The sequence below is a fragment of the Ostrea edulis genome, chromosome 6 (assembly GCF_947568905.1).
Source record: "Ostrea edulis chromosome 6, xbOstEdul1.1, whole genome shotgun sequence".
NCBI lineage: Eukaryota > Metazoa > Mollusca > Bivalvia > Ostreida > Ostreidae > Ostrea > Ostrea edulis.
The window spans coordinates 59,641,343-59,654,704 of NC_079169.1; the positions used below are offsets into that span (position 1 = coordinate 59,641,343).

The 13,362-nt window shown below is 35.6% G+C and overlaps 2 protein-coding genes across 2 annotated transcripts; one reads left to right on the forward strand and one right to left on the reverse strand.

The window, feature by feature from the left end:
* Positions 1 to 1,210: 1,210 nt before the first annotated feature.
* Positions 1,211 to 13,104, reverse strand: LOC125645601 (solute carrier organic anion transporter family member 1A5-like). The gene is made up of 10 exons (XM_048871197.2): positions 12,764 to 13,104; positions 12,312 to 12,658; positions 11,699 to 11,785; positions 9,950 to 10,174; positions 9,334 to 9,498; positions 8,766 to 8,946; positions 6,345 to 6,468; positions 5,444 to 5,595; positions 5,223 to 5,287; positions 1,211 to 4,687 (listed from the first exon to the last, which is right to left on the reverse strand). The coding sequence occupies exons 1-10, from the start codon at positions 13,087 to 13,089 to the stop codon at positions 4,395 to 4,397; spliced, it is 1,965 nt and encodes a 654-aa protein (XP_048727154.2). The 5' UTR covers positions 13,090 to 13,104; the 3' UTR covers positions 1,211 to 4,394.
* Positions 2,199 to 3,542, forward strand: LOC125645602 (uncharacterized). Its single transcript, XM_056141940.1, has one exon. The coding sequence runs from the start codon at positions 2,199 to 2,201 to the stop codon at positions 3,540 to 3,542; it is 1,344 nt and encodes a 447-aa protein (XP_055997915.1).
* Positions 13,105 to 13,362: the final 258 nt, after the last annotated feature.

The following is a 13,362-nucleotide window of genomic DNA, read 5'->3' on the forward strand; positions in this document are numbered from 1 at the left end:
TATGCACTGATCTAATTCGAATGTACTGATTGCAAATATTTAGGTTACTGTTGCTGAAATACATCTGTAATTGAATTACATGTACATGTATCATATATCTGTGACAAGAATGAAAAGCCTAGGAAATTGTTGCATGAAGTTTCGTCTCGTACAAGCCGTCCATAACCGTAAAAATGTTCCTGAACAATCAACAAGATGTTTTCGCAATTTTAGCTATTTTTCATCTGTTCTGGTATGTACGCGCGCGCGCGCGCGTGCGTGCGTGCGTGCGTGCGTGCGTGCGTGTGTGTGTGTACAAACGCATGTTATCAAAATAATGAAACTTTATATTACACTATATATTCATGCTACATGTGGGGTGTGAATGGTGTCCATGTAATTTAGATTTCCAAACACATTTAGAACTGAGTCGGCAAAAGCACCTACATTGTACATGTAGTCCAAAGTATACTCGTAGATTTACAAAAATAAATGAATAAATAATTAGTGCATCACATGATAAATCCAGAGAATTTCATTGGATAACGTCGTCTATTCTATAAGTGATAGTGCCCGGTCACTGTTATGCCGAGTGTCGGGACTATGAACTTTTACTTCACAGAATTATGTTTCGTTGATTTAAATAAAAGTGTGCGTGCGCGCGCGCGTGTGTGTGTTTCAGACAATAAGATTGACTGATTGAGTATCGCTTAACGTCCCTCTTAAGAATATTTCACTTATTTGGAGACGTCACTAATGCCCGTGAAGGCTGCAAAATTTAGGCATATGCTCGGCACTTACAACCTTTGAGCAGGGATCTTTATCGTGCCACACCTGCTGTGACACTGGGCCTCGGTTTTTGCGGTCTCATCCGAAGGACCGCTCCATTTAGTCGCTTCTTACGACAAGCAAGAGGTACTGAGGTCCTATTCTAACCCGTATCCCCCACGGGATTCAGACAATAAGATGATAAAAAAGGAAGGATTTACCAGACCACTTCAATGAAAATAAAATAACGTTGGAAGCAACATTTGCTTTGAGAGTTTTAAAAAATGTAGAAAATACGAGTCAAAAACAATAAAGCACATGTAATCAAAAGACACCTAAGTACTTCTTACATGAATAATGTCAATATTAATTGTACCAAGTCAAATACATGTAGCACATGTACACCAATTTCAACTTAACAACTAGTAACTATGTTGTTAGTATTTACAACAAATAAACTACAAGTATTCATCATGTTTATGAAACAATTAGTTCTTGTGGTTATGGTTGTTAAAAACACATTGTTAGAGTTTTATGTTATTAATTATAAATGCTAGAAATAAATTAAAATACAAAGAATATATCAATTTTGTTTATCATTCTGTGAATTTTTTTTTTTTACAACAGACAACGTAGGTTGTTTAAAGTCAGTTCATTGTACAATCGGGGTCAATGTTTTCACTGCTCTAAAAAATTACGTAATGAGGTGTTGTGATCTGATCCAATTTCGCTCTTGATATGCCTTTGAATACGAAATTAATGTTTCTTCAAGACTTTTTTCATATTGTTCCCCTTTCACTTTCTTTTTCCTCTTTCTTTTTCTTATGATACAAACTGATTGTTTACTAAGCTCTCCAGAAAATCGCGGAAATGAGTCATATGCATTTCTTCCGTTTTAATGAAAGTTACATATATCTTTGATACTTTAAAATGCCGACCCCAGGAAGTAGGTCGTTAATATATTGCAACAAGGCAGATCGCACAGTGTTACACTATACATGTGTTATGAATGCTAAATGATGTTTGCAAACTAATGACATATATTTTTGGAAGACAGTTTGTACTGTGGGTGTATGGTTATCTTTATCTTCTACTGAGGAAAAAAGGATTCTTCATATACTTTGTCTGCCATGGCTTGTCATAATATCGAGACAGATCGTGCATTTGCGCAGGATTTGATTTGCTGTAGCTTGTGTCAAAATCAGGTTGATTTTTCCTGCAACTCGTGCGGTGTTAGTCTTTGTGGTGATTGCGTAGGAAAACATATGCTAACAAGCTCATCACAGAAGCATAACATAGTGAGATACTCCCAAAAGTACGACACTATCCAGAATCCACCGTGCCAAGCGCACATTCATCAAAAATGTGGAATTTACTGCAAGCAGTGTGATACCCCAGTATGCGATAAATGTGTTGTATCGACGTCCCACAAAAACCACGATTTTTTGGAAATGAAGGATGTATATCGTGCAAGAAAAGAAATAATCGCACAAGATACAAAGATTTTAGAAGAAACCATTGCTCCGGAATATGGAAATGTCATACAGCAACTTGAGGAGTGGATCAAAATTTTGCCCAACAGTAACTCAATTCTGAAATCACAGATACAGTCAAGAGGCAAGAAATTGTGCGAATCAGTCCAGAAAGTTGTCGGAGAGTTCATTAATAAAATTGACAGTGTGAAACAAAAGAATCTTGACGAGTTGAAGGAAAGCTTAAAAACGTTCAGAAACAATCTAGACACCGTTCGTCAGACGATTCAAGAAAATACTGCTCTGTTACTATCATGGGACTCTAATCTCCTTCACTATCGCTCAACCGTTCAGCAATACAGGAGTGTACCCCCTCTTCATATCTCCGACATCGCATTCGTCCCAAACAATACTGAGGAGTGGATGATCTCCAAAATATTCGGGGATCTCAGTTTTTCAAGAGATGTACGCTTCGATATGAATGTGTCCACAGAAATCGGTCAGTCTCTGCAGCGATTATCCATGAAAGAAATCTCGAAAAACCTAGAGATTGTTGCTGATATTTCAACAGGATGTAACTCGCTTTATGACATCGCTTGTCTTGGCAGAACTCAAGCATGGGTGAATGGTGAGGGCGTGATGACGCGATTTGACGTAAAAGGAAATATTTTTGATAAAATCAACACAGCAAATAATTTACCTGCTCGTGGCCTGACGGTCATCAACGATGAAGAATTACTGTACTCCGATTCTGAGGAGAACACAATATACTTGGTAAAGCACGGGAAACCCAGAGCTATGATAAAAACACAGTGGATACCCTCCGGAATGTGTTTCAGTGCGACTGGCAATGTTCTAGCGATTACCTGCTTAAGAAGTGAAAGAATATTTCAAATCGAGGTATTTGATGGAAAGAGCGGAAGGGCTGTAAGAAAATTTAACTTGTTGCAGTTGCAGGGTGGTCGTTTTTTATCCTTGTATTTGGCAGAAAACATAAATGGCGATTTATGCATTGCAGACTTAAACGCTAAAGCCGTGGTAATTTTCACCCAAGATGGTCGTCTTCGAAGTCGATACGGTGGAGCTGAAAACTTTTGCCACAAATTTGATCCGCAATACGTCGCAACAGACATAAATGGTAATATCCTCGTGTCTGATAAGGGAAATAACTGCGTTCACGTCCTTAACATGGATGGGGAATTGCTTTCAGTCCTTCAACACCCTGAGTTAGAGGATCCTCGAGGGATAAGCATTGACAATGAAAACAAATTATGGTTGGTAGCAAAGTCAGGAAGGGTAAAAGTGATCAAGTACATGAAATAAAAAAAGGATGTAATGTTTGTAATTACCATTTAGACCTTTGTTTCGTTATGCATGTACCATGTATAAAATATTCGAACTTTATACTAAGGATCCGGATTCTCCAGAAACAATCGTTATTGTGGTACCCGTGTCGTCGATGCTTGTACTATGTGACTCATTTGAGACTGTTATTTAATATTTTACACCAAACATTTTATGAAATAAAAGCAAAAACTATCAAACATTACGATATTTTGAGCATGTTTGTTACAATTCACTATATACAGGGATGTAATATGCATGTTTGTAACAGTTCACTGTATACAGGGATGTAATATGCAGACAATGTATATTATATTCCAAGAATGCGAAAATATCACAGGCTGATATAAAATGCATTATGTGAATGTAGATAAGTCGCTGAGCGGATTACGTTTTGCAATATTTCACTCATTAAACCACACAAAAATGCAAGTAACATTTTGATCTAACTTTTTGTTGTTATAATAGAGGACATTAGTACTTTGGAAAATGATCATGTTCAGACTCTTCACGATACAGGTAAGCACACAACAACCAAAATGCAATCTTTAGAAAGATATTTCAAAGGAGAATTGACTGTGTTTATATAAAAATTAATGCTTGCTTGCACTGGACCCTATTTTTGGTACTGTATGACATATAGTCCTCCGCCGATCCCGTTAGTCATTTGTCTTTTAATGTTACAATGTTATATAGTGCTTTAATTCTCACATTGCATCTGTTCTACATCACACTGATCGTATATATATCAACTCGAGTTAAGGTTCGATTATTTTCAGCTTCAATGGCCGAAGAGCTTCTTCAATGCTACAGGAATCGAAAATGTGGTCGTTATTTTTCTGGATTCATAACTCCGGTTTTTGATTCCCCATTCGTTGATTCAATCTCCTCTAGATTGATGTCTTTCTTATCGCCCTTCTCCCCTTCCTTCTGTGAAATTATTAAGGCTGGTATATTCATAAGAAAAGAAATAGCCGCAAGCAACGAATCTGTACTCTTTAACGTAAAACGCATGTTTTCGATATCATACAACTGGCACGCTCCTGTAGATCCGCACGTTTCTTTCCAAATTATGCAGGTACTGTCAAACAGCTTTCCATAAACAATTGGAGCTGGCAGGAAAACTAAAATCAAGAAATGTATGTTTGACAATCAGTCAAATGAAGAAACAGTGAAAATGAACAAGAACATGTACCATTATGTTATATTAGAGCAATAACAACGAAAGGTATTTCTAGAGCACATCAGACTTTGTCCTGTATTCACATGTATAACTGAACTGGACGCGGTAGCTCAGTGGTAGAGCGTTCGCTTCATAAACGTGAGTTCGAGTCCGGCGCGTGCAATGTTCGCGTCAAAACTGAGAGTGTGCTTACTCCTTCGCCAAACGCTCGGCATTTATTAGTGAGAATCACGCGTCTTTCGGATATGACCTTAACAACGGAGGTCCCGTTTAGCGGCAGACGTTGACACGATAAAAGAACCCTCACTGATACGGCCCTGAGCGCTAAGCATAGTTCTAAATTTGTGGTACTTCATCTACATCTGGTGACGTCTGACTATGAGTGACAAATTCTCGACGGAAAGTAAAACAATCAATCAAACATGTACAACTGTCGGTTTAGAGCGATTCTAGGCTTGTTACCAAGCATATCTTACCTAATAGAGACAACAAAAAGGAATGCAAGCCCATGCCTATTGATCTGTCTTCCTCATCCAGAGATCTACACAAAAATATCAAAATTATATTGCACTGTGGAGGAATAACTGCATGTATACGATACTGTCCCTTAAGTTATTCATCTGGAAAATATTGTCATGTGTATCAATTTATATATCGGTCAGTATTATTATCTACTGAGAATAGAATTGAATTGTACCTTAGAAGAACTGTAAACATAGGAACAAGTCTCAGAGTTGCACACAGTATTCCTATTGTTGAGACTATCAGGTAGGGAACCAAATACTGACACCCAGTATCGCAGATTCCTGGGGAAAGACTGCCTTCGGTTGCTTGACAGTTGGAAAACACCTAAAATCGCACATAATATAAAATCTAATATTTCTCATTTCTTGATATATACCTATTTCATTACAGCTTGGCATGATTGAGAATTACTATTGCTCTTCTCATTAACAGTAATTCATCGCTATTGACAGTTATTGTTCCAGTTTATGTACATACATATTGATTGCTGTTCGTTAACTTCACTTTTTCATTGTGTTCTGGCGCGCATGTACATATATTAGAGTTTCATTGTATTGTTTATTGGCTTTAAGCCTTACGGCTTATCAAGCATAATACATGATATATTTCAAAATATAAACAAAAAGCTGTATATAGTATGAATATACTCAAGTAATCAGCCCACAAAATTATTCGTATCTTTGCCATAAATCTAACGAATTCCTGCTTCGGCCTCATTAATATGAATAATTATGCATATACATGATGCTTACATGTACATGTAGTAAGTGAAAGGCCGACCAATCAGATTTTGTGTGTACATGTTACAAACCGACTGTTTGAATAGACGATCATTTTCAAATGTCTAGATTGGGTAAAACTGATAGCAGTTATGGTTGTCCTGTAATTGCATTGCGTAATTCTATGAAATGAAGCGGACATATGCGTTTATGGTCAGTATAAAACTAGGGTTTATAGTGCAAGATTAGAAATTGGAAATATAAATAAATCCTAGGACAACTAGCTAAAGAATATGCACCAAGAATCACAAACACATCAAGAAAACAAACTGATCTACGTTAATTTATACTCGCATTTTCGGTCATATTTGTACAACCAGCATGGCATGGTGAGTAAAAGGTATCCCCCCTTTCCGAGCAAACAGATAAAAACTCCGTCATGTCACAATTGCAATCCTTCTTCGGTATATCATCTGATCTGGAAATCAAGTTTTATCTGTATAAACATAAGGCTACTGGATAAGAGAAACGTTTAGGTTGAAATTTTTATTCATATATCTATGTACAGTGAAATTTCTTTAAACCGGTCAGCACTCGGACCAAAAAAAAAAATGAAAACCAAATTGCCAGTTTAGAGGGATGGTCGGCTTACCAAGAACTTGCATTTAGAGACATTTTATCTAAATTTTCATTATATAAGTCTTCTTCATAACACAAACCATATGATATTGTGTTTAAGGAATATTATCTCCTCTTGGAAATTTAAAAAAAAAAGACTAACATGTTTATATCCAACACCCTTCAGCTGTATGGATACTGTAATTAATTCAAAAAGTAAATATTTATGATCTAGTTAACTTGTGATCTAGTTAATTATCGATGGGAGGGGCCTCCGTGGCCGAGTGGTTAGAGCATCGCGCTCAAAATCACACGGCCTCTCACCTCTGTCGGCGCGGGTTCGAATCACGTTCGCGCCCGTAAGTGAGAAAGTTTCCAAGTTTACTTTCGGAAAGTCGGTGGTCTCTTCCCAGGTACATTGTATCTGGGTTCTCTCTTCCACCAATAAAAACTGGGCGCCACCAGATAACTGAAAAATTGTTGAGTGTGGCGGAAAACATCAATCAATCAATTATCGATGGAGATCAAATTAATCCGCTTGTACCAGAAATATTCTCGCTGAAATCATCTACATCTGATTTGAAACAAACGTTCTATAAAAAGTGCCCGATATCCGGTAAGGAAATCTTAAGATTTCTTGGCCGATATTGACGGAGAACCGGTTTTGTAATGAGCCGGTTTGGAGAAGTTTCACTGTATTTGAATCAGAACATGTGATGTTTAGTCTCAAATTTGAAAAGGTTGTAAAATAAATCAAGTTAATTATGTTAAACAACGTTGATAAAATTATGTTGTAAAGGTATTCTGATATGCACACAACAAAGATTCTATTATTATCATTACAGGTATTTTTGTTCCTGTTTTTGGAACCTTATGATTTGCAATGCATCTACAATATTAGACATAAAAAAATTCGAACATAAAATATCCAAGCAAATGCACGTCTGCTAATCGCTACGAATAAAATAAGTACTCGTACTTGCATACGTGGAGAAAATCCACTAATTATGCAGTGAAAAGTATAAAACTTAAGGTATTACATGTATGTAATGAAATGAAAATAATATTCTTTGCATGTTTTGATATCATTGAAATAAGAGAGAACCATAATGTAAAGAAACATTGAAATCTATAACGGATTCGTTAGTAAGAGGGTATCGAAATGACAATTAAATTGGAACTAAAATAAAACTAAAGATACATTTACATGTACGAATATAAAATTACTGCATTCAAAATACATGATTGTAAATTACATTTTATTCGCTAGAACGTTATTTACGAATAATTTCGAGAGACTATCCATTGGTGAAAATTTAGTTCTCGCAAATATACTCTTATGCATAGAAGACTAGTAATAAAAATCGCGAAAGTTAAGTCTCATGAATAAATACCTCATTGTATCCACGCGAAAAGCAAAATAAATTCTCGCGGAATACAAATGATCTATAATATATAAAACACTAATTTTTATCATTCTTTGAAGAGATCATTGGGAAAATAGCACAAGAAGAAATCTATCGACCTTTTATCGCTAAAAATTTACAATAATTAGTTTTCGACCTAGTATTTTGCACTGTTGGTTCCTGAATTTGAAAGTTAGTTTCTATGCATATAAATTTTGTTTCATGGTATCGTTTTTACCTAGTTTTATTCATTTTTCAATTCGTCTAATTTACATAGTTATATCCTGAAATTCAATAATATTGAAAAGAAAACATGGAGTTCCATACTAGTATTAGTGTTATTGGTTAGATAAAATTCTCACAGCATTAATTTTATAGAAAATTTCTTTGCATAACTAAACCTTATTCCATAGTATAACTATATTTCACTTGTCGGACAAAATTGAAAACAGAATATCCAATATTAACTTTGAAGTTTATATTTTGTATGTGATAGAAAGATAAATCACAAACAGAACGCGCTATGAAAAAGAAATGAATGTAGGAAAATATACCTCCGCCATAAAATTAATCCATGTACTACATTATACGTGAGAATTTATTTTTAGATTACAGATGTATTTAGTAAGTGTATGATTCATTGAAATCCTGAAAAATGCAGTGAAATTTACGAGACCTGCCCATTTTTTTGGGCAAATGGAATACTATGAATCAGGTCACCTTTCAAACAGATATTCATGCTTTCAGTTACCTGTTTCTGTTTATTGTATAGTTATCGCATCCCATGAAGATGTTCAACATTTGGCAAATTGCAGAGATACCCATCAGAATAAGAATCATTTTCAAACACTTGCTCCTGGTAAGTTTGAGGCGTGACACGATGTACCCTCCAAGCAGTGTTCCTATACAACCAGTCACCAAAATCTGACCACCTGTTATTAGAGAAATCTTTTCAATACAACCTTTATTAGAAAGCAAAATTAGATTGATGACGTACCGATGTCGCTGATAGACTCACTACATCTGCATGTAATTATAATCTATTAAATATTCAATAATAATAATAATATCGTTTCAGGATTGCGCTTAATTTGAACCACGTGATAACATAGCTCAATACATTATCTTATTTTGGATCCATCATTGCATTCAAGAAAGAAATCAATTTCATAAAGGATGATTTCTTTAAAGATACACGGTCTAGTGGTCTCAGTATTATGTATAACTTTGAAACATGGTGCATATGGAACATACAAAACTATGTTGAAGAAACTGATTTACTTACATCATACAAGTTCCAAACACCAATTGAATCTTACCTAGAATGGTGTTCGCCTTCCAAGATGGAATGTTGAAGACATTTTCCATATACTTAGGTCCAAATGAACCAGTACCAATGGATCCAAACAGTAGAAATGAATTAGCAGCGACACATAACCAATACACTTTGTTTTTCAATAGCCTCTTAAAGACATGTGGAAAATCTGCAAATTTGATCATAAACACTTGTATATTGTTAAAACGTGACATCTATTACGCATTTAGCATCAGTCTAGAATGCAAGAATTAAAATGACAGAAATTAAACTCAGTTAAGTTGCAACTCTTTATTGTAATGATAACGAACAATGATCAATCTCATAACTCCTATAAAGAAAACAAAATTAAAGAGTTAGGCAAACACGGACCCCTGGATATACCAGAGGGGGATCAGGTGCCTAGGAGGAGTAAATATCCCCTGTTGATCGTGAGCTTTATATTTAACCTTTACTGATCATGTGTATCGCGATTTCTTCATAAAAGTGTATATTATATTTTGTCAAATCCTTTCATAATACATGTATTCTAAATACTGTATGGGGAAAACAGAAAATAGTATTCCAATTAGCTGGGAGTACTTTAGAAATATACTTCTGTACCTAAATGTCAAATTTACCTCTGATTAGTTCACGAATAGAATTATCTGTAGTAGATTTCGATTCTTTGTCGTGCGATTGGTCTTCCGATTCTTGGTCTTCCGATTCTTTCTCTTCCGGTTTAGGCATGGTTCTAGGAAAGAAGAGGACCAAGATAGACGGAATAAGAGCCAATGAACCAAATACCAGGAACCCTACCCACCAGGCGCCGATCCAACGGGGGTCATCCGGGGTCATTGATGTTTCTGCCAAATTAGGTCAAAATTGCTTATAAGTGAAGAAAAAATTCGGATTTTTCATATTCAAGAATATGAATAAATATGGACTTTTTATGGTAACACACCACTCTACATCTCTCACAATATTGTTGTTTTCCTGTCTGTCGGTCGCAAAACAACAATCCACGCAGTCTACACAAAAATGATTTATCGGATATACCAACAACGACATAATTATTTACTTAATGAAAGTACGTATCCATATTGCTAGCTATCTTCATGGAAAGAGCAAGCAAAGAGGTATGAAAGAAGACACATAGAAACCAAACAAAACATTACAGACAGAAGTGTCTGCACAGGTAACAAGAATTGAGAGATGCCACTCCAGTCATGTTGGTGTATATATATATATATATATATATATATATATATATATATATATATATACACACAATGTATATATATATATATATATATATATATATATAAACAATAAAGTTCCAACAACACCCGATACCTCAAAGTGTCGGATCCACAACATGGATACAAGGTCAAATACAAAAAATTATACAAAGCACTAAAATGACCAACGACACGAACAACCAGATTGTCAAATTTTCGGGACGACCCTCCCTTCTTCAGGACAAACGAAAAGAATTACATAATGTGGCCAATATCAACAGAGAATAATAACAAAAACTACATATAAATACATCTAGCACTACAACTACACTAATCTACAAACGTATTTACAACGCAGATTACATGTGTTTTGGTCTTTAGGCTTGCCAATCAATGTTAAAAGTGGAGTGAATTAGGGCATGCCTTATTCGTCCAAAGAGCTGATCCAAAGATGTGTCTTTATTTGAATTATCCCCGTTTTTCTATCTATCTGAAAACAAGACTTTGCAAACTTATGGATTTTCGTCAGAGTTTAACCAAGAATATCTTGACAGGCATCGACATGCAAGTGATTTGATTTTTGGACAATAATGTTCTTTGATAAAATTATGGCAATTCATCGTTACCCATCCTTCTTTTATTTCTCAAAGGTGTCATTTAATTCGTCATTGTTTACAGACTTCAAAGGTATTTTTCACTGTAGAATTTCACAAAATTAGTTAGAAATTTACGAATGAAAACAAACTTCCCCCAGAGGCAAGTGAATGTCATTTAACAAAATCCTACCAGAATTTTAAAATTACCCAAAAAAAGATTTTTGCGCTCTATCAATAGTGAATTTTTTTACTCAACCAAAGGATAAATGGATGAGTGCCAATTTACCATATTCATCAGAGAACTTGTTGAAATATTCGGATTCGGGGGGGGGGGGGGGGGGTACATGACATTATGCGGTATGGTTGAAAATCGGGGTCTCAAGAAGCCCTAGTTGACCAGTTTGTTTCTGTCCGATACGTTTATGATTTATTGCTAGCTGGTCTGTACATTTTATACTGTGAAGATGACGCAAAGTGTAATGTTTATACATTGTATCTCTCAAAGCACAGGTTCTCTTCCATACCTTGTAAGTTTACAGGTGCTCTTCCATACCTTGTAAGTTAACAGGTATCTTTCCGAAGACACCTCCAATAATCAGTGCCACAAAGGGACCAAAAATTCCAAATGATGTGGATATAGCTGAAAAGAATATGAAAGGAAAGAATGGAGTTTACGATATTAAACCGTTTTAAACACAATAATCTAAATTGCAACCAAGACATAATGTTTCAAAAGTGATTAGAATAATACATATCTTTAATATGCATTTTTATATATATCTTTATATATATCTTTAATAATTTCAACGGATGATAAGATATAAAAACATTTATTTCTGTGAAAGAGGTCGAAACAGGAGTGGACGTGAAGCGTAGCAAACAAAGAAAATAGTTTAAAATTGTCTGCATTCTTTAAATGTGCACACCTTTATGGAATGAATGGAAATGGATTAAGACAATTTATCAGAAACCATCAACTAGATACATCTCTAAAGAACCATTCCTGTAGATTTGACAAAATATGCGACCAAACTTGGGAATCACAACAAATAGAATTCTGAGTATATCAAGCCGATTTTAATAGGCTCTGAAATTTGACGTTTTAGTATTCAATCGACATCACCGTTTACTTTTTTAAAACTTAATTTTTGGCATCTATACCGTACCTAGATATAGTCCAGTTTTGGTTTTGTCGGATGAGCTGTCTAAATAGACCGTTCCTAAGGAGGATCTCGGGGACTTAGCAACCCCTTGAATGACGTAACATATTGTGATAAATAGCACAACCCATTTTGACTGCGGGACGTATCTTTGCTGGTCAGCGTCATCGCAGTTTGATGTCATATTCTGATTTTCGGAGTTGCAAAGAAAACCTCCGTTGCTTGTATTGGTTTCTATCCTTGGTGCCTCGACAGTGGAACGACCATCAAAGAGAAAATGGGGAAGGCTGCATAGAAGTCCTGAAATACCAAACATTATGCCGCAAGCTGATAATATCCGAGGTATGTTGCCTCTGAAATATAAATATATAATTGTGCGTAATAATAAGTGATGATCTACAGGAAAGACGTTTACTACACACAGCAAATATATCGAACATTTCATAATAAAATATTACCTACGACCTAAGTAGCTCACGAAGAGAACTGAAACAAGAAATCCTATGTCATTTCCCGAGAGAATGATTCCACTGTCTGTACTGGAAATATCGAATTGTTTCTCCATCGTTGTAATTTGGGAAGACAGGTAAAATGACAGAGATTGTGTTAACATCGTCTGGAATCCAAAAATAAACGAAAACGGTAATAGATGGGCGCAGCATTGGAGATATCTTGGGCGATAAAACCCGACCCCACAGGAGCTGTCCTTTGGAATGGCGGGGTCTTTAGATCTGTTTCCCTCCTGTGAAGGGAAGTGATTATCGTTGGTGGTTGTCGCCTTCATGCTCTAGGTTAAAGGTCAAGACGTACTCCCTGAAATAATAGGTAATTTGTATCCTTGCAATGATGTGAAATCATATCAGTAGAGCCCTATAACGTATTGCGCGTGTCAGTGAGACCAATACTTTGTAGACATAAATTCTACAAAAATACATGTAGATTAAAACACATGCACATGAGATCGTCAGTTGGTCCACCAGACTACGTCTCGCAAGAACTTTAATTTTGTTCATAACTTTACATGTAAAATTATTTCAGGATTCGTATTTAAAAATGT

Excerpts from the sequence above, each read along its gene's own strand:
- LOC125645602 (XM_056141940.1), top strand. The coding sequence starts at position 2,199 with ATGAAGGATGTATATCGTGCAAGAAAAGAAATAATCGCACAAGATACA.
- LOC125645601 (XM_048871197.2), bottom strand. The coding sequence starts at position 13,089 with ATGAAGGCGACAACCACCAACGATAATCACTTCCCTTCACAGGAGGGA. Across the intron at positions 11,786-12,311 it reads CAAAACTGGACTATATCTAG|CTATATCCACATCATTTGGA; the intron begins GTACGGTATAGA and ends TATTCTTTTCAG. Across the intron at positions 8,947-9,333 it reads GAAGGCGAACACCATTCTAG|GTGGTCAGATTTTGGTGACT; the intron begins GTAAGATTCAAT and ends CTCTAATAACAG.